The following is a 23,931-nucleotide window of genomic DNA, read 5'->3' on the forward strand; positions in this document are numbered from 1 at the left end:
GTACATAGTATGTATTGCTATTGCTTTGGCTTTTGTTTTTATGTTCTTTCTTAGAAAGGGTCTCATAATTTTGTCATAATTTTGGCAAAGCGTGCACAACGGCAAAAAGCCAAAATACATTGATACTTCTGTATGTATGTATTTACATATGTATGTATCGTTATATTATGTATGTACATACAATGTATGTCATACAAACTTGTATGTATTTGTTCCGCATGACGTGCTGAATTAAGCGATCTCCCGACAATTTTACCCATACGTCGCATTGAGCGTCTGTTGCTAAGCCAACTTTTTTATTAGAGCAATTAAATGGGATTGTATCACAAAAAGTACTATGTATGTACACACATATGTACATATAACCTTTAGTCTCAGAGTAGGCTAATAATTGAACATTTTTCGCAAGGTAGTGAAAAAGAAAGGTCTAGCAAAATACCGAAAATATTCTACAAATTACCGAAATATATTTGAATAATGTACTTTCTATTTTTTTTGCATGAGTTGTACATATGTATGTACATATACATATGTATGTATAGCAAACAGCTGTTTAACATCATTTCTGGGTATTTTGTATGCCATTTTGCTGACATCTATTCACAGTAAAACGTCAACAATTGCTGTCTCGCTCAAGCATACATACATGTACATACACACATACATACATGACAAGTAAATCTTTTTAAAGGGTATTTTTCCATTATGAATGCATTTACAATGTTGTGTGCTAGAGTTGAAAGCAGTAACAATAACATCTGGTTTTTAACAACTTCATAAAGAGTTATTGTTAAATTTAATTGTCACACTGTCTTTTGTCTTATATTAATTTAAAGGAACAACTGTTTTTTGAAGTAACACGATATTACAACAATTGTTTTATACCCATTTCTGTTTGTAAGGTAATTACCGAAATCTGGTTTTAGATTTATTTATTTTGAAAGATAAGGCGTTACTAAGTTTTTTTTAATATATTTTCCCATATGAGTCACATTTTGTCTGTACTATACGAGTAGAGCCTTGAGAAAGCGTATACAAAGTTCGAGGTGTAGAGATAACGGTGTGTGTATGTGCATTGAATTGAAGGTTGCTTTTTGATTCCGGAAATCAATTCGAACTAGACAAATGTGTACAATTCTTTGAACACCCTTTAAAAATATATGATACATATGTATGAATAATAATGATGTTAGTTAAAATCTAATTTGCATTTAATTATGCTTTTGCGTGTTTTATATTTTGAAGTAATTTTTCATATTTTATTTTATTTTTATATTATTTCATTGCTTCTATAAAGAGTATTTGCAGTTTGCCTTGTAAAAAAAAAACCTTTTTTTTCTTGTTTTTGGTATTAAGCTTTGAACACGCACGCAAATTTGCAATTAATTTGTACACATATTAAAATGATGTTTGGCTATAGAACACGGTGTTTTTAATGGCACTAAAGCACACACATGCAAAAGTGTATATTAGTGTGTATTGATAGATGTGCATGTGTGCCCGAAAAGTACAGCAAATACTGTTTGCCCTCCCTTTTTCACGCTCGCTCTCTATTTACGTGTGCTTTGCATTTACATACGTAGCGTCAGCATCTGCCTGCATTATAGCACGTAAGCTCTTTTTCTGGGTAACGGGATCAAACTCAATTGTGGAAGAGAGGAAGAGAGAGAGAGGGAGCTTATTGAGTGCATGTGTGCTTATGTATGCGTGTATTTGTATTTCTGCTTAAAATAAAGAGAACTTAAATTTCAGGCAGAGCATTTAGACGTCGGTTTGTTTTCTTTGCCTCCCACCTTCTATTCTCTTGTGTATTCTTTGTCAACTGCTTCGGTTTAAAGTTAATGAGCATCGGCAATTCGCCGAGCGCCTCAGGTGTTTCCCCTGACGCATGAAAGCGCGGCTTGCCGGGGGAGGGGCGGGCGCACGCTGGGATTGCTGTTCTATTGCCTTTGTCTCGACTTGTGTGTCTCTCTAGTTTTGTTAATCTCATTTCCATGCGTTGCGGTTTCTGTTAGCTCCGTCGGGGCCCTGTCAGCTGTCGCCGCTCTTTTTGATGAATCACAGGCCTGGCCAAACACAGCTAAAAATACTTGCGTACACACAGAAAATGCAAAATTCATGGCCGCCGGTCCGTGGAATGCGGTGAAGGCGGCTTCAACATCTACGACAAACTGGCAAATGAGCCAAACATTTGGTGACGCTTACGCGCAGTGGCGAGGGCTGTAGATTGTGTCTAAAGTAAGGTTCAAGCGCCGCTTGGTTTACGCAAATATTTGAAATCTGTTGCCAGGCGACGTTCCGTTGCGGTCTGTGACTCAGAAAACCGTCGCAGATCCACAGCCAGCGGTCAGCCAAGCGGCGTCAGGTGGCCAGGCGACATGCCCAGGCACACATGGGAAACATATGTACATACATACATACATACATACATATGGATATGTCGTTTTGGCTATTTGGCCAATTGGCTGGACACTGCACACTAAGCTCAGGTCAAGCCCTAAGCCAAGTGATGTACCATGGGCAGAAATTCATTGTACACAGACAGATTTTTCAACTATAATATTTTAAATATTATTTTACACTGCTTTTATTATTATTATTTGTATTTCAAAAGTCATTATTATTAATAAGACATATGGAGAATTTTGATGAATTTTGATATGTTTTTATGTTTTTTTTTATCATTTAATTTGTATTTATTATTAGTAAATATTTGTTACTTTTCCTATTACCATTTATATTCTGTTACAAATATTATTAACATTATTATTATTTCCATATAATGCACATATAGATAGATTATATTTCGAATCATCATCTCGATTCAAATCTATAAATAGAGCTTTTTAAACATATTTTTTTATAGTTTTTATAGCGTAATCAATAACTATCAGAGAGATTAGTTTGACAATATCTTGAAAGAGGATAGTCGTCTTATATGCGTTAATTAACAATAAAAACCAAATTAATTTGAATATATGAATATAAACGGTATCAATAAAATCGTTTATCGTTTATTGCTAAAGAAACAAAAAATAACATGTTTTTATAAAAAAAGAAACAATCTACAAAGCGAAGGAAGTTCAAAAACTTAGCGTAACAATAATATTTGTTTGATTCAAAACATGGAATTTATGTGTCTGCAATTTTAAGAAAAAATCAAATCTTGTTAATTTTACGAACTATTGGAGATCTTTTAGCAATTGATTTGCCTTTGAAATATTAGTTTAAGCCAGGCTCTTGCACTGATAGAGTTAAAGTGAAATCCAATTCGAATACGGGCTGCTGATATTTTAAATAATCCCTGAATAGTTGTACATTTGTTAAATAGTTTTAGATATAAGCTAACTGTCAGCCAATTAAATTGAAGCCAAAGCGAACCACAACGAATGCGAATGCCTAGCTAAAAATGGCCTAGACAAAAGCTTCTTAAGACGTGGCTTAAATGGGCTCGTCTGCGGCTGTCTGTGCATTGCCCTGAACCGTTCCACACCTGACCCCCCCCCCACGCTGCCCCTCTGCCACCAACTTAACCACCTTTTGGGGCCATGTTATTGCATTCATGTGCAACTAATCGACGTATGCAGGTTTATTGGTTTCGGCTCCACTCCACTGTGGTGCGGGGCGGAGCGGAGCGGGACGGCGCGGTGGCAATTACGTCGCTTTTGCATTTCGCATTTGATGATGTGGTCAACCAGGCAGAGCAGCAGGCAGCCGGCAGCAGGCAGCAGGCAGCTAGAGCCAGAGCCACAGCTTGGCAATGCGGTTGCAAATGCGCCGTTAGAGACGGACGGACACGTGGCCAGAGCAGGGCAGGGCAGGGCAGGGCGGTGTGCATCGAGAACAGCATGTGGTCACCTGGCAGGCAAATACATATGCGCACACTCAGAGAAAAAATGCAGTTTTAAGTTCTCATACTTGACTAGATAAATATCATGTTTAAGGTTCGAGGTGCAAGGTTCCGGCTTTAAATATAATTTGTATAATTTTTCTTTTTAATTTTAAAGGGGCAGATAGAAAAAAATGGATAATTGTGGAATAATATTGGCATTATTTTAGGAATTATGCCTCAGAAATTTCGAGAGGTAAGATAGGTTTAAGTATTTCCAGCTTGATCAAGCTAAAACAATATTTGAAGTTTATTTGCATGCAAAATATCAGCTTATTTCTCTCAGTGTAAGCCAGTACATCCGATGTGCATGTTTCGTGCTTGACTCAAAGGGGAAAGTCGGAGGATATGGGTTATGGCATGGTAAGCGCCCATGCAATATGTATGTAAGTTGAGGCATATTTATGTACTAAACGCATTAAACGCTGGACAATTATTTATTAAACAAGCAATGAGAAAAGATAAAGAGAAAAAACGAGAGTGAGAGACAAACAGACAGAGAGAGAGAGAGACAGAGACAGACAGATACAAATGGAGTAAGGCAAATGACAATGTGAACGGATGAAGATGAATGATGCATAATGATATATAGAGGTGGGCCGAGGGAGAGAGTAATACGAAAAGGAAATGCGAAATACACTCAACTTCAAGTGGGATTTTTCATTTGACAGATATGATGAATGCATAGACTTGAATTAAAAAAATTATAATAAAGAGAAGACAAACTAAAGTTAATTAATCAATGCAAGTTATGCGATATACTCGATGTTAGCTTTTATGTGTTAATTATAGAAACATTACACTTGGCAAATTGATTGCAAACTTTAAATATTATTATAAGAATTGTCACATTTTCTATTTGAATTATTTTTTTGACCATATGAATTTGGTTCTTTTAGAGGATTTTTTTTAAAATTAGTTTCACGTTTTCAATCTCGTATCTCTTGGAAATAGTACAGCTATTAACTTTTACGACAGATATAGGTCTAGTTAGGTTATATCCAGGAAAACATATACTCTTAGGTTTTCTTCATATTGAGAACATACGACTGACGTTTAGGTTCATAGAATTGCCTTTTTATACATTTATCGTAAAACGCTTTACCTAAGCAAACTTTGTCTAAATTAATTTTAAGATACAGATGCAGGTCTCAATATTTACTCAGTGTTAAAAGCATGTGGCATACTGAAGCATAAATCAGTATATATATTTTCTCATATATATTTTAAAATTCTATTAAAACTACGCAATGGGAAAGGTAAATACGTTAATGTATATGCAAATGAAACTCTAAATGACAACTGTTCTTAGATAAAGTTTAATACGGCGCACTCGGGAGTCGAGCTGCATCGTTTGCTGCATTCGAAACTAAAGCCAAGTCTTCCGGCCCGGAAGTCCTCCATAACACTGATACTGCAAGAGAGCAAGCGGCGCAGTATTAAATTATTAGGAAATATGAAAAAGACTTTACGAGTAAACCAGAATTTCAAGTTAAAGAACGTCAAGTCCACAAAGCTAAAGAAACGGCTGCTAAAACGCCTTGTCTACAAAATACAAGCTGCTAAGCGTGACAGGAAGCTGGCGGCAAGGCTTTATGACTTAAAAAGACAATTCAAGGCGAAGACAGCACTTAAAAAGGATTCAAAATGTTCAAAGCAAACTTTGCAGCAGGTAATTAAAAATCAGACAGGATTTCGATTTGGTTTCTTCTCCAAAAATAAATTCTAAAATAGCTTAAAATTTTAAGATGTTTCTGTTTACCTTATCAAACAGATCCCGGAAACCCCAATTGATCAATGGGTTATGTCTAATGTTGACTCTGAGCTACATGAGGAGCTGTGTGAATGTATCGATAAACTTATCGATATAAAGATAATGAAAGTGTTGCCGCTTCAACGAATCCATGTGGAGTTCCAACAGCCGCTAATCCAGTTTGTGACTTACACTGCGGAACCGCTAAGAGGACGTCGCCTTGAATGCGATTTGACCAAACTTCCCACACGATGGGAATTGCTATGGATTATGCTGCAGAGCGACAGGATCATATATAACGATCTTTTCTATATACGTCAGCAACTAAGAAGGGATCCGGAAGTTTCCTCTATATGCAGACCCACACATATGGCACAGTCCACCAACAGACAAAATCCATGCCGTCTCCTAGGAATGTTTCTTATGTGTCTCAGTTTCTTTGCCCTGATGTTTGCAATCTTTGGTCAGTCGTTTTATGGACCCACCAAGACATTTACGTTTTGGGAATGGTTTTTAAGCAAATTGGATTATTTTCTGCGCCTATATTTCTATATTGATATCAACAGTTATTAAGCAAAATTGTCATTGTTGCGTTTTGTTTAGCTACAAACTAGCTTTAAATGTTCAGGAAATAAAGTTAAATCCGGCTCGTTACTTCCTGCTTATGTCTAAAATTAAAGATCGGGTAATTTTAACATTTTCGATTCTTAAATTGTGGACTCAAGCCTAATCAGTCGAAGAAATGCTTGGCACTTAACTGGATATTCTTTGGGGCGGTGCTAGGGCTTGTGCCACGCCCCTAGAAAAGTTACTACTCAGTAAACCAAACTTTTGTAGGAAGTTCAAGCGGCGGCTGTGCGGAAGGGGCATGAAAATGGGAAACGGAATCGTAATGGGCTGGGATTGGGCATGGGTGTAGGGGTAGGGGGGTAGGGGGGTTCGGAAAATTCGGTAGTTTGGAAGGGGCTTAAACGTGGCTGTCTGTGGCGCCGGCAGCTGCTCGCTGCTATCTGCAGCTGCGATTTATTAACAGTTAGCTGCCGTTGTTATTTTAGTTGTTGTTGCATTTCGCAGCTAGCCGAAAAATTTATGGCCTGCAGCCACATGATGAATGATTCTGATAATAATATTTTGTTATTGCTTTTTGCCTGGGGCGTCGTTTTTTTTTTATTTCCCCTTTACATATAAAACATTTTTTTTATTTTTTTTTATTTTTATTTTTATTGCTGTTGCAGCAAGTTTTGGCTGCGTTTTGTAGCCAGCAAAAAAAAATCTTTTATTTTGAAGTCACCATGGAGCCATGTCTCAAGACCTTGTAAATAAGTGTTGGGCAGAAGCAGAGCGGGCGAGAGTAGGGAGGGGGGCGGGGCGATGGGAGTAGGGCGTAGCTACTGCCAGTTGCCTCCTGCTGTTAACCTAAAACATTTGGCGGACCAAAAGGCAAGCATCAGCCAAAGTAATAAAGCAAAGGTTGCCACAAGAAATTTGGCAGTACATTTTTAATGGCTAAAAACGAAAAGCCTTGCCATAAATATATTTATGGATCTGGATTTAAATATATTAAGTACACTACAGTATTATATTAAACCGAAAAAAAAAACTTTAAATTTGTTTAAATATAGTTTTAATTAACAATTTCTGTACGTTTTCTAAGTGAATCTCAGAAAATATACTTCTGCCTCCTTGAACAATTTTTTTTTTGATACAGCGTAAATAATTTTCCGAAGCCCGTCTCCAATAATATTTTACAAAAATATTTAAAAATAATGGCGAGTCGTTGAAATCATAATTCGTCAAATACATTTTTAATCGAATATTTTCCACAATATTCCACACTTGAGGAAACATTTTCGTGTGGACTTATGTCATTAAAGTTATCTGCTATCAATAATTCAGCTGCCCATTTTCCTTATTGCCCCCAACCTGGAAAACCACACGCATCCGGAATTCTACCCACCGTCCAAGCATTGCGAATTTCTAATGCAAATCTGAACAATTTGCATTAATGGTCGGACCCCGCTTTGAATCCAAGAAGCGCAAACGGATAAGTGGACTATATAGGTTGTCGAGTGTGGGTTGATAATTAGCCTTAACATTTGCGTCGCGTGGGCGGCTCGTTGCATATGCAAATTACAGACGATTGGTTTCGCATTACGTAATTAATAATTCAATGAAAATGTGCATGTCAATCACGCGCATGCAAGAAGCCACCTTTGCTGTGGGCGTTTGGCTAGGTGGGATTTAGAAATACGTATATATAAAAAACACCTATACCTATTTATTTATATGTACATACGCCATGATGGCACAAACCGGCCAGCTCTGATAAATAGAGTATATACAGCGACCGGAAAAATGAGGCTAAAAATCAAGTTGGCTACAAAACTGAGAGACATGCTTGTAGGAAAATCAATTTGAGATCATTTTCGGTGACAATTTTCTAGAATATTTTAATTAAATATATTCTTAATAAACAGATATTCAGATTGTAATTGTGCAATAATCACACACAGTTAAAGTTTACATTAAATATTTTATATCTCGCCCTTATATTGAGGCCAAAATCTGCATTCAAGTACAAAGAAATTTTAGCTTTAAAAAATATATGTGCCTATAACTAGATTTTATATGATGCCAGTTATTATCAGGTGAGTAGCTCTACTATCTATTCAAACGTTATCTCTGTGATGATAGGGTATGCATTAGTCGTGCAGATTTTAGTCGTTTTTGTATATGGTATATAGCGAATGGGAGCTCTCTAATTATAGCTAGTTAGTCGACGTTCTCGATGGAGCCTATTTGCTCGAATCAATAAATTTCACAGTTGGACGCACAGGTGGCGCTTGGCGTTGGCTCTTGGTGAATGGAGCCGGCGGGGCATGGTGGTGCATGGTGGTGGGGAGGCGATAAGGCGACGCTGCAGACACAGCAATTTGGCAGCAGCGGGCTTAATGGGCCTTTTGTTAACTTTGGCGACTGTGTACGTGTGCGTGTCGGTCTGTGTGAGTGCAGTCAACGTAAATTCATAAATGTTTGGCGCTCTGGCTACCTTTTAACCCTGCCACCGCCACCCTGTCCACAGCAGCAGCTGCATCTGCCTGCACCTGCCCCTTTGTTGGCGGCGCACAGTGGTGCAAGTGAAAAATAAAACTGTGCTCAAAAATCATTTCTACCTTTTTGCTGGGCTAACGTTATTTTGTGTTCCTCTAAGTAAGCAAATTAATATCCCCGATTATAATCAAATTTATGTTAGCACTCATGGAATTAGTTACATGAACCTCGCTTGTGAACTTATATCTTGAATTCTTGTCCCCGGCGCGAGTTCCACTGTGCAGCCTCCTGTTTATTTAAGCAAGCAATTTGGCTTTTATTAGACGACAAGCAACAGCAATTGCAGATGTTGTTGAATATGCTACTCAACTCTACAGCTGAATATGTAACTATATGCATATATTTATATATTTATATGTATAGTATATGGGATATATCGTATATATCTTCATGCCGTTTATCCCACCCTCGCTCGTTAAAAATCACTTAAAATTCCATCATCATAAATTTGTCAAAATATTTGTTTACACTGCGCTACTTTAACGTGTTCGTAGACCCCTCCCCCTCCCCCCTCCCCGCTGGCCTATGCTCTGGGTGACTGAATCGTTGGATTAGTTATGGCATCTGTTTTTATTTGTTTTATGGTTTTCACGCCATGAAATTAGATTTTGGGCTAGTCGTGAATCTTAATAAACAAATATTCAGTGTGGCACAGAATTTTGTTTTAGTTCAAAAGAAGCTAAAAATATTTATAATTAACTTTCAAATAAACATTTTTTCGACACAATAACCGAATTTCAAGCTGTAAATAAGGCAAATCAAATAAATAAGCTTAATATTTTAATACGATTTTTTTTAGTAATTTTCTCAAAATATAATTAAAAAGTCGGAACTGGACTTGCATTCAAAACTCCTCTTTTGCAGCTACTTGACTTGGCTTACAGGGTATTAAATTAAGAAGATCCGATTTTGATATTGTAGAGCTTTAATTACTCTGCCAAGATATTAAATCGTTTTCGACTTAACGTTAGTTAGTTCGCTTGACAATCGCAATTGAAGGACTTTTCGCCATTGCGTCTGGCTATCTACAAGTATTTCAGCTACACATCTCATATCACAGCCAGTTCAATCCCATTTTTCAAACACAACAAAAAAAAAAGAAGGAATCCTGCAAATGTTTACATAATACGAACCGCAGTAGCTGTTTTAGTCGCAGTTCGCCCGCAGCTCTTCAAATGCCAAACCCTGGACTCTACCCTGTAGTCTGTCGTCAATGCTAGGTGTGATGTTTGAACTACACTCAACTCGGCTTTACTTTGCTTTACTTTGCTGATGCTGATGCTGTTTCTGTTGCCTTGCTTTACTGTTTTACGGGAAAGTGTTTTTTGCTTCACTTGGCTCAGCCATAAAGCACGGCCGGGACTTATCCTTAGGTGCCTGGTGTTGCGGGTTACGGGTTACGTGCTAGAGGACGCACTGCACCACTTGGTGTAAAATAGAGACCGTACATAAAGCGACAACAACAACAAGAACAAGAACAAAAACATTGCTGACGCTGGTGTTATTAACATTTCTGTTGACATCCTTTGCGTTCAGTTTTTTTTCTTTCTGTTTTTCTCCTTTTTTTTTAGAGGGTGTGCATTTATTTTTTTTTTACACTTTTCATATGTACTTAGCCGCCTTCTCAACTCAATCTTTCATATACGTGGCATTTTCATTTACCGCGCATGTTTTAAGTCGCTTCAAAGGCCCGCACAGTGGTTCAAGTGATTGTTATATGAAAATTTGAGTGTTTCAAACAAAATACAAAAGATGAAAGTAACATACAATAACAGTGAGTGGAAAAAAATGCTTATGGATTGAATATCCAAACACGGTTTTAGCCAAATTCACCCACATCAATGGAAAACATTCACGCATATTTCGCTCAAGGAAGTGAATTCGCCGAAAATGTTGAGATACGTCTAAATTTAATTACATTAATTATTATTGTACATCAATTAAAAAACAATTAGCTGGCACGGCCTAATGACGTGCTGTAGACAAATTTGTGTCAGAAAAACATTTCTACCAGCACTAGAACTATTAAACATGGACAAAATGGAACTGCTGCGGATCTGGTGCTGTCTCGTGATCATCTTTGTGCTCAGCAGTGCACTGGCTGAATATCTGGTGCGCGTGGATCAGTTTAATTTTGAGGTCGAGGATCGGGAATTGATTGTATCGCAGAGCACCAGCATTGAACAGGATGGAAATCGTAGCTATCTCTCCGGGCATTTGATCGTGGGTAAGCCCATCAATGAGATTTCGATGCTCGCTTCGATGGACATTTCGCGCCCAAGTTTGCCGCGAGTGCGCCTCTTCGCTACGAAAATGGATCTGTGCTCATTTTTCAATAACGACTATAAAAGCAAATTTGTGCAACAGTTTTATAACAGATACGTCAACTTTATTAATGTTCGACCACGTTGTCCGCTTCAAGCGGTAAGTAAATCTATGCAAATAAATATATGAATGTTCCTTATAAAATAACTATTTTGTTGCATTTAGAACGTCAACTATTCACTGCAGCGCAGCTACATAGATGAGCGAATTCTGCCCGAATTACTGCCAGAGTGCAGTTATTTTCTGAAGCTGGAATTTCGGAATAAGACCAAACACTTGGCCCAGGTCCTTATTTCGGGCCATATAACTCCCGTTGCAAGCAAAGTGCCAACTCCAAAGTTTCGTGTAAAATTTTAACACCAGTTTTAAAGCCTTAAAGAAAAGAAGTAAAATATATACACGCTTTTTGGTGGCAAACAATGCGACTTAAGGGAACTAGTCACACATATGGTGTGTAGACTTTTGTTTATGATACGCATGAGAATTGCATTCAAACAAATTGTAAGAAAAGCGGCATGTTTTTACTCGAAAATAATCACCCATATTCCACTGAAGTAAGGGAATTTGCAAGAAGCTTCAAAATACGTCTTCCCCATAAAACTATATATAATGACATAGTTACGTAAATGATTATGTTAAACCTAATTAGCTGGAACGATCTATGTTCTATAAAAAAAAAACAAACATTTGGTGTTAAAAACATTTTTTGGCAGCGCAAAAATTCGTCCAAACTATAACTGCGAATGATTTTCGTGTTCAGCTGTGCATCGAGCAGAAAGGCAATCGTAGCTCTCTGGTCATTTTAATCTTAGTAAGTCCACAAATCAGGTTAAAATGCTCGCTTAGATGGATACATTTGCCGCGTGAGCATGTTTTCAATTCAAAAGGAACCTTTGCTCCTATTTCAACAACGACTATAAAAGCAAATAGCAAAAACCTGGTACACGGTTCGCGACTTCTACGTAAAATTTAGCAATGTTTTACAAATTTGTCGGAATAGTACAAAAAATGTTGCCAACATGCATATTACGGAGCATATATAAACCGTCGCCAGCAATCGGATAACTCCAAAATTTGGTGCAAATTTTTAAAACTGATTTTCTAGAACTATTTAATTGAAAAAATCTACAAAGTAAACAAGTTTGACTTAAACATCTTTGGATCAAAACAGAAGTTTTATAATTTACTTCAACAATTATTTTGGATTAAACTTTTTTAGCCTCAAATTTTCCTTATATATTTAAAACACATCTTAAAATGAAACTTAAAATTTGAATGGCCAACCTGACTCCATTTCAATTTTCAATATTAGATCAGTTTTTTATTTATTTTATTTTATTTAAATTTTGTCTAATTATTGTTAAAATCAGTATATCAAAATTGCCCCAATTAGAACATAATTCGAATAGACAACGTGTATTTTGTGTAATATCTGATATTTTTGAGCTGTCCAGTGAACAGTTTAAGCTGGGCTTTCACCATGGTTAGTTGGCTTTGGTTTTGGTTCTGTTTCGGGTTGCCAACCCTCGTGATGGTGCATGGGAAGACGCAGCAACCCAATTTTCGTATTTTCATAAACGAGTTTGCCATCAGGCTGATGGTCAAGGATCTTTTCGAAGAAGCCAATTGTGAAGTATACCGATCTCGCTTTGTCAACTGTAATATGATCCTTCGGCGCAATGTTGATCAGGTGGACGTAGAGGCAACCCTGGACATGCTGAAGACAAACAATAAGACAATGCGTCTCTTTAATGTACGCTTGGATGGTTGTCAATTTTTTGACACTCTTCACAAGAATCTTCTGTTTAATGTGTTTGTGAAAAGTCTAACTAATGCCATACACGGTAGTCTAAATTGTCCGGTTATATCGGTAGGTATAGGTATACCAGAATTATTTTTATTATCTCATTTCATTTGGAATGTGTATTTCGCTCATTTCACTGGCAGCACTTTAACTACACGCTTAACAATTGGAGTCTGGAAGAGACCGACTTTCCCAACTATATGCCCGAATGCGTGTTCAAGGCTGATCTTACATTTCTAGAACATGATAAGACAATCTTACGTTTACAAATAGATGGTAGAATAAAGCATAAGAACTAACAAAATTATCGAAATGTACTTGTTTATAAGCAACAACATAATTCATAAATAAAAACTCACGATTATTATATTATATATTGGACAAACAAGTTTGCAATCATTGGCTCTGCTTAGGGTTACCACCTTGCAAAATGTTGAATGCCAAGCGGGAACAACACATTGTTAGATAAGACGGCAACCTTAAACATCTTAAGGACCAACAATCAATTTAGTTTGATTCTCTATATGTACGCTTTATATATATTTATATATATAATTAAGTTTTACACGTTAGGTTACTATAAAAAAATATATTTCAATTTATTATTTTCACTTAACGGCTACTTTTGTTGAGTACATTCAGATTTGCTTCCCGAATATGAACTGATTTATCTAACTGTTGCGGTCGCTTAGCAAACTTCGCTTTGAGAGAGTTTGAGTCAAAATTGAGTGAAGTTTGAGCTGCGTCAGCAATTATGCGTGGGATAGTACTCTGATGGGAACATTGACAGTGGCGTGATATTTAGGGTGAATTGTTTATGTCTACCAAAGGGGGACAGTTTGATCTTGACCAATGTCGATGTTATCACCAGGCTCTTTGTTTACAATATTAGAAATGTTTATAATTGTGCTTATGCTTATGTGCTAAGTTATGTTAAAGGGTGGGTGCGACTATGGATATGTCACTCCCCCAACCATTAGAAAAGTGCCTGTCCTCAGGTGTTTAAGTTTGGATATAGTGTAACATTTTCTTCTTTTAGAATTGGTATATCTCCTATTATTGTAGGTGTTTCTTCTACTTTGGGTTTTTTATATTTTATAATTAATTTCTTAGGTATGCTTTTGAACTTATATGTCAAATACAGTGTTAAACTTATTAATATGATTACAAATATGGTTATTGTAATTATCTGGAATACATTGTTAAATTTTGTATGTGCATTTATAATTTGTTTCGTTTGTACAAACGAAAGTGGTTCTAATTTTATAACATCATTGCTTACGTAAATGCTTTGAGTATAATCTAACATATTGTTTGAAATTGAAATTTCATTAATTTGCAATGAACAATTAAAGATTTTTATTATATTGTTTCCTTCTATTGTTATTTCGTTATTTATACAATTATGGTTTAATATAGTTTTTGGTAAATTCCAAGTTAAAATTATATTTGGTTCTATGTAGTTGATTTGAAAATTTTGCAAAATTTTAGTATAACTACATTCTGATGTTATTTGGTTTAAAATTCCTGTTAAACATTCATTATTAATTAATTTTTTTGTTTCTCTGCTATAAACTTTTTTATCTTGGGTAAAATATTTTTCATGAGCTATTTCTGTCAAAATATTATTATTTTCATCCGGGTATGGAATTATTTCGAATACCGGGCTTTTTATTATTTCTCGAGGAATATGGGATATTATCAGTATTTCGTTTGTATCTGATTTAAACCAAGTGGAAGTTTTTGTATTCAACAATTTCTCAGAATTAACATGCAACAAATAGTCATGTTTTAGTAATTTTGGGTTAAAAATTCCTAATCTTGTGAGCTGCATTCCCATCTCAATGTCTTCTATATATTCTGTAAAGTGTTGTAAGTTAAATATAAGGATATCTAATTTCTTTCCTTTTTGTTTCTCTTGATCTAGTTCGTTCATGATTTCTATTCCTTTGTTTATAGCTTCTATTATGTAATTTAATTCGTTAACCTGAACGCTGTTTTCTGCTAAGTTGCTTATTTTTTGTTCAATTTCTGCTTTGTCTTCTTGATTTAATGTTCCAAATAAGTATTTATATGCTGTTCCTACTATGTTAACTAAACCTCTTTTGCTACGTTTGGCTATTTTTAAGCCGTTTATTTCTCTGTTTAATTTTTCTACTAGGTATTCGATTTGTATAAGGTTATTGAATTCTTTACTTTGTTCAATTAAATTGTTAAAAGTTTCTTCGGTTTTTGTTGAGGTTATTTATTAGTTTTTCTTTATTAGCTTGAGTGTCATACTCTGGTGTACCTGCATATATGAATATGTCCGCTGGTGTTCTGTTAGTCGTTTTGTGCTTTGTTTTATGATTGTACGTGTAGAGTATAGTTTCAAATTTTGTAAGTTTATTTTCGACGTCTGAGTCGCTGTTAATGATTCTTAGTTTTTCGTTAACTGTCTTATGAAATCGTTCTACGTCGGATATACCGTTTTTACTAGTGGTTATATTAATATTTACTGCTTCTGATTTTAGCCATAATTGTAAAGCTGTGCACATAAAAGCTGAGTCTTTGTCTGCCTTTATTTCGATGGGTTTACCCATTTGGTTGAACACTTGTAATATAGCTCGTTTGGTTTCTAGCCAGTCTCTACTTTTTATTTCTATTAATGATGCAAATTTTGAATAGATATCAATGCAAGATAAAAATTGTTTATCTCCTACTATGTAAAAATCCATTACATATTTTTCTCGGATATTAGCGATTTCCGGAGTTATTTCGAAAGTTAATTTTGTATCTCTGTGTTCTGTTTTTGCGATGTTGCAAATCTCACATTCATTTATTAGATTTTGAATTAGATTTTGATAATCTGGGAAATAGTGGGTTTCTTTGAACCAATTGATAGTTTTTTCAATTCCTGGATGTAATAATTCTTTGTGCTTTTTTAATATTAATTCTTTGAATTCTGCGTATGTTTGAAGGTCTATTAATTTTGTACTAGTTTTCATTGCCTTTGTTGAATTATTCGGACTTATTATTTCTAAGTAGGCTTCTTGAAAAATTGGAAAATCTGCTTCGTTGTGGAAGTATAGCACACTTTTCTTTGTGCATAAGTATTCTTTTATTAATTCTTTGGCATGCGTATTAGTCATGTCTTTGTACGTAATTTTTATGTTGGTTTTGTGAAAGTAATTCGTAACTTTTGTTTCGTTCTCGGTTCCTTTTTCAAATTCTATTTGTCGATTATAATAATTAAGTGGTCTTTCTGTGATTTGTAAATGGTTACTGTTGTCTTCTTGAGCACTATGTATTGTTGCTCTTGTGCTAATTGTATCTTCGCCTAAGAAGTTTTCGTTTAATTGAATTCTGGACAGAGCATCTGCCACATAATTTTCTTTTCCTGGGACGTATTTAATTTGGAAATCAAACTCATTTAGCTTGATCTTCCACCTTTGTAATTTCATGTTAGGTTCTTTCATATTATTTAACCAGACGAGTGGTCTGTGATCACTAAGGATTTGAAATTGTCGACCAAAGAGATAGGACCTAAAGTATTTAGTGGCCCAAACGATTGCTAATAATTCTTTTTCAATCGTTGAATAATTTAACTCATGCTCGTTGAGAGTTCTACTTGCATAGCATATAGGCTTATGCTCTTGCGAAAGGACGGCCCCTATTGCCATATTACTCGCGTCTGTAGTTAATGAAAATGGTTTTTCGAAGTTAGGGTATATTAAAATTGGGTCGGATGTTATGAGTACTTTTAGCTTTTCAAACGCTAGCTCGTAGTCTCTGTCTTTTATATTGATTTTTGCTCCCTTTTTTAATTTAAGTGTTAATGGTTTTACTATATTAGCGAAATTTGGTATAAATTTCCTATAGAAACCACATAATCCTAGAAATGATTTAATTTCTTTTGGGGTTTTTGGAATTGGGAATTTGACAATTGCTTGTATCTTGTTGGGATTTGGTTTTATACCCTCAGTTGTGATGATGTGACCGAGAAATTCAGTTTCTTTTCTCATAAACTCGCATTTATCCAACTGTAGTTTTAAGTTAGCTTCTCTAAGCTTCTTAAATACCTTTTGTAGCGACAAAATGTGTTCCTCCAATGAAGTGGAAAAAATAATAATGTCGTCTAAGTAGACCAGACAATCTTTAAAAATTAAATCTTCTAAGAGATTGTTCATACAACGTTGGAACGTTGCAGGTGCATTCTTAAGACCAAATGGCATGCGAGTGTACTCGTAATGGCCATGTTTAGTCGAAAATGCGGTCTTGGGTATTGAACCAGGATCCATTTGGATTTGGTGGAAGCCTTTGGCTAGATCAATGGTTGTGAAATATTGACATTTTCCAAATTTGTCTAATATTTCATCCATGATCGGGATAGGGTATTTATCATTAATAGTTAGTTCATTGAGATTGCGGTAATCTATGACTAACCGGAATTTTTGCTTTCCAGATGCATCGTTTTTCTTTGGAACGATTATTACTGGTGAGCAGTAAGGGGATTTGGATTTACGTATGATATTTTGTTTTATCATATCGCTTATTTGTTTATTTACTTCCTCATCGTATATTTGAGGATATTTGTATGGACGCTTGTAAATTGGGTCCTCATGTTTCGTTAGAATTTTGTGTTTAATTGTACTAGTGAAAGTCAAATTGTCACCTTCATGGTACTGGATATCACGAAATTCATGTAAAACTTTTTTTATTTTTTCTTTTTCTTCTGAGTTTAGGTGCTCTAGCCTAAACTCATTGTTTTCTATTAATTCATTATTAATAGCGAAGTTAAATGGTCTGTCCTCTGTTGAGGGTGGATCAAGGCACTCTTGTGCGGTCATGTCCTCTTCGACCTCTTCGTCATTATATCTAAAACAAAAGTTAAATTCTCCTAAGGTTACGGATCCTTGTGCATAGTCTATTTTTGCTTGACATGCCTCAAGGTATTCTCTCCCAATCAGAACATCATAATGCTCTGAGAAGTCGTGAATATAGAATTTTTGTTTGCTCGGACAAATTTTGCTTGCTCCTAATCGTATACTTTGTTTTAATTCAATAACACCATTTATGGTGTGAACCTTTAATGTTTCGTTGTAAACTGGAAAATTTAAGCGGTTTGTTTTCATTAGATTTATGGTTGAACCTGTGTCGATGACACATTTTAGAACTTCGTCATTCATAATCAATTTTATGAATGGATTTCTTCTGTTTGTTCCGAGGCTTGCTGATGAAAATTTTCGGATGTATCCATTTTCATCTGCCCACTGTTACTATCTCTTTGACGTTTAGTCGGAGGGTTTGGTGCATTCAAGCGTGAATGGGACTGATTTTGGTAGTTTAAGGGATTTTGGTATCTACCTTGACTTAATTTCTGTTGGAACTCGTGGTGAGCTTTCTGATTGTCTTCGGACTTATTATGCTGTTTATTTTGTGCGTGATAACTCTGATTCGTGTTGGAATAGCCACTTGAAATGGTGGTTGGGTTAGCATTTTGCTGATAATTTCCCATGTTCCTACGATTGTTATTTGGATTTCCCTGAACATTATTATTTTTAGGTTTTTCAGTAACGCTATTTTCATATAATCCCTCTCTTTGAGCTACTTGCTTTAGTTTTTGTGTCGACGTAATGTCGTGTCTGGCTAACATCATGAAAAGCCTATCTGGTAATTTTTTTGTAATAACATCTTTGATTGTGTTATTCATAGCATTTGTATAAAGGGTTGTATTGCTAGGTATATTTTCTAGTGCTAACTTATTTAAAATAACAAAAGATTTATTCTCGAGCTCCTCGATGAACTTACGGACGTTTCCTTGGTAATTCGTGTTGTATAAGCGTCGAAGGAGTTCTTCAAATGGTGTCTGCACTTTGTATTCTTCAATCAATGCGTTTCTCAGCTCCTGCCAAGTGTTGGCTGCTGTCCTTTGTGATATTCTCTGAGCATCTCCTGTGACTTGCAATTCGATGGCTCCGTATAAGATGCTATGTTGTCTAACATCTCGGGTTGGATACAGGTGTAGGATGTAATCTATCCTTTTAATGAAGGCGTTTAGTTGATCCGTTGATCCGTCAAAGCTTGGCACCTGTCTAAGTTGTGAAAGGGCCTGGTTGAGGTGTTGTTCTGATAATTCCATTGTCATCTTGGTGTAATACACTTTTTTTTGAATAGTTTTGAGTTTGTAGGTTTGAACTTTATTGTTCTTTGATTTTGCACTTTTATTTTAAGTTAAAGTTTGTGATGGATTATTGTGTAAATGTTTTTTTTTTTTTTTGTGTGTGTGTCTTAAAAAGACTCAGTAATAACGTATTGCAGGGATCAAACGATATGCAAAGCCAGTCGTTATTAACTGTAGTAGCTTTATTGCCCAAAGGGTCAATATTATTAAGCTACTAATGACCCGAAGGTTCTTGTGCGGATACGTATTCGAGAAAATTTTTATTACACTCCGACAACACTTTCGGTCGCGATTGTGCGTTAGATCTGGGAATTAATTATCCTTTAGCGATCTTTAATTTTTCCCGACGTATCCTACCGGCTGCGCCAATTAAGTTTTACACGTTAGGTTACTATAAAAAAATATATTTCAATTTATTATTTTCACTTAACGGCTACTTTTGTTGAGTACATTCAGATTTGCTTCCCGAATATGAACTGATTTATCTAACTGTTGCGGTCGCTTAGCAAACTTCGCTTTGAGAGAGTTTGAGTCAAAATTGAGTGAAGTTTGAGCTGCGTCAGCAATTATGCGTGGGATAGTACTCTGATGGGAACATTGACAGTGGCGTGATATTTAGGGTGAATTGTTTATGTCTACCAAAGGGGGACAGTTTGATCTTGACCAATGTCGATGTTATCACCAGGCTCTTTGTTTACAATATTAGAAATGTTTATAATTGTGCTTATGCTTATGTGCTAAGTTATGTTAAAGGGTGGGTGCGACTATGGATATGTCACTATATATATATAGTATATATAGTATATTTCAGGTAATTTAACAGTGTTAGTTGTTATTTAGCAATTTATAAGTTTATTGATGCCTTTTTCCATTTTACTCATTTAGTAATTTACTGATAGATAGATAGACCGACTACTAGATCAACTCCATTTGGCACATGCCACAATTTGAAACATGCTAATCCAATTTTAAGTAGCAACCGATTGAATATTGATGCCAATAATTTCTAGCTTTGTTCAATTAGAACCTAATCAAATGCGATCAGTAAAACGCATTATACGTAATATATTAATGATCCAATCCAATATGACGAGTGGGACACTTGAAAAACATCTCTTGCCATGTCTGGTTGGCTCAGGTTTTTGACCTATTTGGCGTTGTCAACCCTCTCATTGGAGGCCGTAGCGATACAGCAGCGAAATTTTCGCTTCATTATCAGCGACTTTTACTTCAAGCCTACCGTTGCAGGTTTTTTCGAAAGTATAAACTGGAAGCTACACAATTATAGCTCTATTAGTGCATTTCTGATACTTGAACGCAACGTTGATGAGTTGGAAATGGAAACATCCCTAGACATGCTGCGGCCCAACAAACAATTGATGCGCCTTTACCACATACGCTTGGATGCTTGTCAGTTTCTGACGACCATTCACAAGAATCGTATCTTCAATCTATTCGCCAAGAGCGTCAACAGAGGCAGCAATGGTTTATTGAAATGTCCATTAATAGCGGTAAGTATTTACTTCAATTGTCTTTTTATATATTTGTGCGCTAGCGGATATTACTCGGCTTTACTGGGCCGTTTTTTCTTTAAGTTCGGTCATCAAAAAATATTGGAAAAGCGTGAAATACGTCTTAAGACGATTTTAAAAAGATCTTCGGAAATGATCGTCTAATTTTAGATTCATAATTCCAGCAAAGAACGGTTGACTTTGTGAAAAGTGTGCAACACATTCCCCGTTCAAATGTGTTTCACGGTTTTCCGAAACTTTTTAACACTTGCGGTTGGAATCTCTAGAAACCACGTTTTAGCGTGCACTTACATCTATGATAATTTTATTTTAATTAACTAACTTGTTACAATTAACTTTTCATTTTGTCTGTCAGGATCCGTATTTAAATTATATTCATTTTATTTACTTGCAGCATTTAAACTACACTGTCTCCAATATGCATGTGGATGAGACCGATTTTCCCCAATACGTGCCCGAATGTCAGTTTAAGACTCTAACAAAATTTTATACACAAAAGAAAATGGTCTTACGACTGGTCATGGACGGTAGGGTCGAGTATAAAAATGAAAAATTATTTAAAATGCGCGATCCTCTAAGATTTATTTGAGGGTATTTTTTTTTATAATAATGTTAACAAGTAAGAGGTTCTACTCGGGAGCTCGCGACTAGGGGCTACCCTGAACCCTCTTATTCCAACACCAAATGCAGTTGGCGTTAAGTGTTTCCTTGGCAGGGTTTGTACACGCAAGAAACCGCACTACTTGCCTCCGTCTACACTCAACAGCCACAGCAGCAAAAAAAATAAAAATAAAAATAATTTCCTCAGCAAAATAAAATGAAAGATACGTTTTTAATATATAATATTCTACAAGCAACACTTCATGTTTGGTGACTCTAGCTCTTATTATTTACCTAATTTGCTCAAAAAACAGGATGTCGATATCGATTTTTATCGATTGCTTCAAAACGGAGTAAGTTATCGATTATCGGAAACAAACTCGATCTGCGCATGGACTAGGAGGACCTACAGCTAAGAGCTAGAGACTTGAAGCTCAGACATACGGACAGACAGACAGACAGACAGACAGGCAGGCAGACAGACAGACAGACAGATAGACGGACATGGCTAGATCGACTTGGCTGTTAATGCTTCCTTCTGCCTGTTATATACATTTGCATTTTGCACAAAAACAGTATACCCTTCTTACCTATTTTTAATGGGTTCAGGGTATCTTGGTTTCCCTTTGAAATTCGACGAATTATTAGAAGATATCTTGAAGAATTTAAAGAAAATTTTCAGCCCTTAGGCTTTATAGTCTACGCCTAGGGTAAAAACACAAACATAATACAGCGTTTTGCAGTATAATAATCAGTACAATCTCACATTAATATATTTTTAGCTTGGGTATAATAAGCAGCTCATTATATGAGATTGTGGGTAATACTAGACCAATCTGTGTTAAGCGAACATTTTGAGTTAAGGTTCTGTCATGGCGGGTTGGTTCTGGTTTTGTGTCTGTTCAGCTTTGCAATTGCGTCCAATAGTCAATGCAATGACGCCACAGCGCAATTTTCTTTTCATTTTCAACGATTTGGATATCCATCCTTTGACCAAGGATCTCTTTGAAGAGTTTAAATGTAAAGTGACAAATTCACGGTATATCAACTGCAATATGATTGTGCGGCGCAACATTGAGCAGTTGGAAGTGGAGACAACCCTGGACATGCTTAAGCCCAACAATCGGTCAATGCGGTTTTATCAAGTACATTTGGATGTCTGTCAATTTTTTTCCACTCTGCACAAGAACCGTATGTTTAATGTAGTCGCCAAGAGCCTGTCTAATACCATAAATGGTAGCCTAAAATGTCCGATAGTAGCGGTAAGTGATCCATCAAATTGTTTGAAAATTGTCAGTGGCTTTTTTCTTACCATTTTTGTAGAACTTCAACTATACACTAAATAACTATCATCTGAAGGAAACCGATTTTCCGAACTATGTGCCCGAGTGTCAATTCCAAACCTGGATGAAATTCTATACAAACAAAAAGTTGATTCTACGATTGGGCTCCAGCGGTAGGGTTCAGTATAAGAAGTAGTAATTATGCATCAAATGTCAGGTCTCAAAAAAGTTGTTGCTCCTTATAGTATTTCAAAGTTTTCTAAACATAATTTATATATATTTGTGTATAAAAGGGTAAAACTGGGTTAATAATTAAGAATGCAAGAAAAAAAAGCGAAAGTTGTGAAATTTTGAGTTGCAAAATTATTTAATTACAAGCTATTCATTTTACGATGAAGCGTAACCTTCTTATGCAGCTAACCAAATGACTGTGTTAGTTAGACAACTTAGCGATATAAATGTTGAGGATCGATCATTTGGTATAAATATAGTATTTAATAATAACATAGTTTACTGATGATCAAAGCTAATTAACATTCGAAGTTCGGCATTCATCATGACAGGTTCGGTTTATCTGATATTGTTATTTTCAATTGTGGACGCGCATACAAAAACAGACTTTAGATTTTATATGGAGAAGTTGGTTTTACAAAATTTTGATTCGGAATTCATAGAAATATTAAATAGCCGTCTTGTACAATTGAGCAATCGCAGCTGAACAATAGCCACTGTGAATTTGATAAAGTCTATTAGACAAAAGCAACCCCTCTTAAATGTGCGTTTTGAGATGTGCAGTTTCTTGGAAAAAACTGACAACACTTATCTGTTCAATATATTTATTAATATTTAGTAAAAGTTGTTCTATAAGGTGTGGAAATTTCGAAAATACCCTATAAACATTATAATTTAGTACATTAAAAAACAGAGACAATATTTAGTAAAAGAGTATTAAGGTAATCATTCGTTATAACCTGTTGGTTCTGGCAATGTTTGTGCCTACTTCTCTAGAAGGAACAAAGCAAATTTCGATTTGTCTTTAATAAGTTTTTAATTAAATATTTTCACAATGCTATGAAATATGATTCTAATATGATTCTACGCCGCAATATCGATCAGTCGGAATTTACAACCGAATTTGATACCTTGAAACCCAACAATTAGACGATGCGAATATTTCATGCACGCATGGTTTTTTCTTTGTTTTCATGTGCCAGAGTGTAATATTAGAATATTAACTAAATGCTGTACAAATTCTAAATTGACTGTTTAAGCTTTCAGTCGTGGTAGGGTTATCTATAAGAATAAGGACCTTGACTAGAAATAAACATCATCTTTTTGCTTTATCAATTTCCCAGTCTTAAATGAAATCTCACATTGTATTCAAAGAAACATTCAGTCCATAATTGATTTCAAAATATCGTGAAATACATTCACATAACGAGCTCTACTAAGCTCCTCAAATAATGGCAAA

At 35.6% G+C, this 23,931-nt stretch overlaps 5 protein-coding genes across 6 annotated transcripts in view; 4 read left to right on the top strand and 1 right to left on the bottom strand.

The window, feature by feature from the left end:
* B4 (imaginal disc development protein B4) overlaps positions 1 to 23,931 on the bottom strand; it is a 61,611-nt gene that overhangs the window by 10,341 nt on the left and 27,339 nt on the right. The gene's annotated exons all lie outside the window — the stretch shown is intronic.
* On the top strand, positions 5,009 to 6,296 carry LOC26531762 (uncharacterized). 2 transcript variants are annotated; one of them, XM_032437950.2, is made up of 3 exons: positions 5,009 to 5,148; positions 5,202 to 5,561; positions 5,638 to 6,296. In XM_032437950.2, exons 1-3 carry the CDS (start codon positions 5,140 to 5,142, stop codon positions 5,758 to 5,760), a joined length of 492 nt encoding a protein of 163 aa, XP_032293841.1. In that variant the 5' UTR covers positions 5,009 to 5,139; the 3' UTR covers positions 5,761 to 6,296. The 2 variants fall into 2 exon arrangements, with proteins under 2 accessions (XP_032293841.1, XP_015028983.1); XM_015173497.3 differs by having other exon boundaries at positions 5,011 to 5,148; positions 5,664 to 6,296.
* On the top strand, positions 10,669 to 11,515 carry LOC6628850 (uncharacterized). The gene is made up of 2 exons (XM_002051200.3): positions 10,669 to 11,177; positions 11,244 to 11,515. The coding sequence occupies exons 1-2, from the start codon at positions 10,722 to 10,724 to the stop codon at positions 11,433 to 11,435; spliced, it is 648 nt and encodes a 215-aa protein (XP_002051236.2). The 5' UTR covers positions 10,669 to 10,721; the 3' UTR covers positions 11,436 to 11,515.
* On the top strand, positions 12,610 to 13,181 carry LOC138911206 (uncharacterized). The gene is made up of 2 exons (XM_070208948.1): positions 12,610 to 12,948; positions 13,026 to 13,181. The coding sequence occupies exons 1-2, from the start codon at positions 12,610 to 12,612 to the stop codon at positions 13,179 to 13,181; spliced, it is 495 nt and encodes a 164-aa protein (XP_070065049.1).
* LOC26530596 (uncharacterized) lies at positions 22,113 to 22,656 on the top strand. The gene is given in 2 exon segments (XM_070208949.1): positions 22,113 to 22,491; positions 22,493 to 22,656. Coding segments are annotated over 2 exon segments (543 nt in total).

Source organism: Drosophila virilis, chromosome 4, assembly GCF_030788295.1.
Source record: "Drosophila virilis strain 15010-1051.87 chromosome 4, Dvir_AGI_RSII-ME, whole genome shotgun sequence".
NCBI lineage: Eukaryota > Metazoa > Arthropoda > Insecta > Diptera > Drosophilidae > Drosophila > Drosophila virilis.

What these genes read in the sequence shown, in the direction of transcription:
- LOC6628850 (XM_002051200.3), top strand. Translation starts at nt 10,722, where the DNA reads ATGACGTGCTGTAGACAAATTTGTGTCAGAAAAACATTTCTACCAGCA. An exon ending in CACGTTGTCCGCTTCAAGCG is followed by an intron (nt 11,178 to 11,243) that starts GTAAGTAAATCT and finishes TGTTGCATTTAG; the next exon opens with AACGTCAACTATTCACTGCA.
- LOC138911206 (XM_070208948.1), top strand. Translation starts at nt 12,610, where the DNA reads ATGGTGCATGGGAAGACGCAGCAACCCAATTTTCGTATTTTCATAAAC. An exon ending in TAAATTGTCCGGTTATATCG is followed by an intron (nt 12,949 to 13,025) that starts GTAGGTATAGGT and finishes TTTCACTGGCAG; the next exon opens with CACTTTAACTACACGCTTAA.
- LOC26531762 (XM_015173497.3), top strand. An exon ending in CAAAGCAAACTTTGCAGCAG is followed by an intron (nt 5,562 to 5,663) that starts GTAATTAAAAAT and finishes CTTATCAAACAG; the next exon opens with ATCCCGGAAACCCCAATTGA.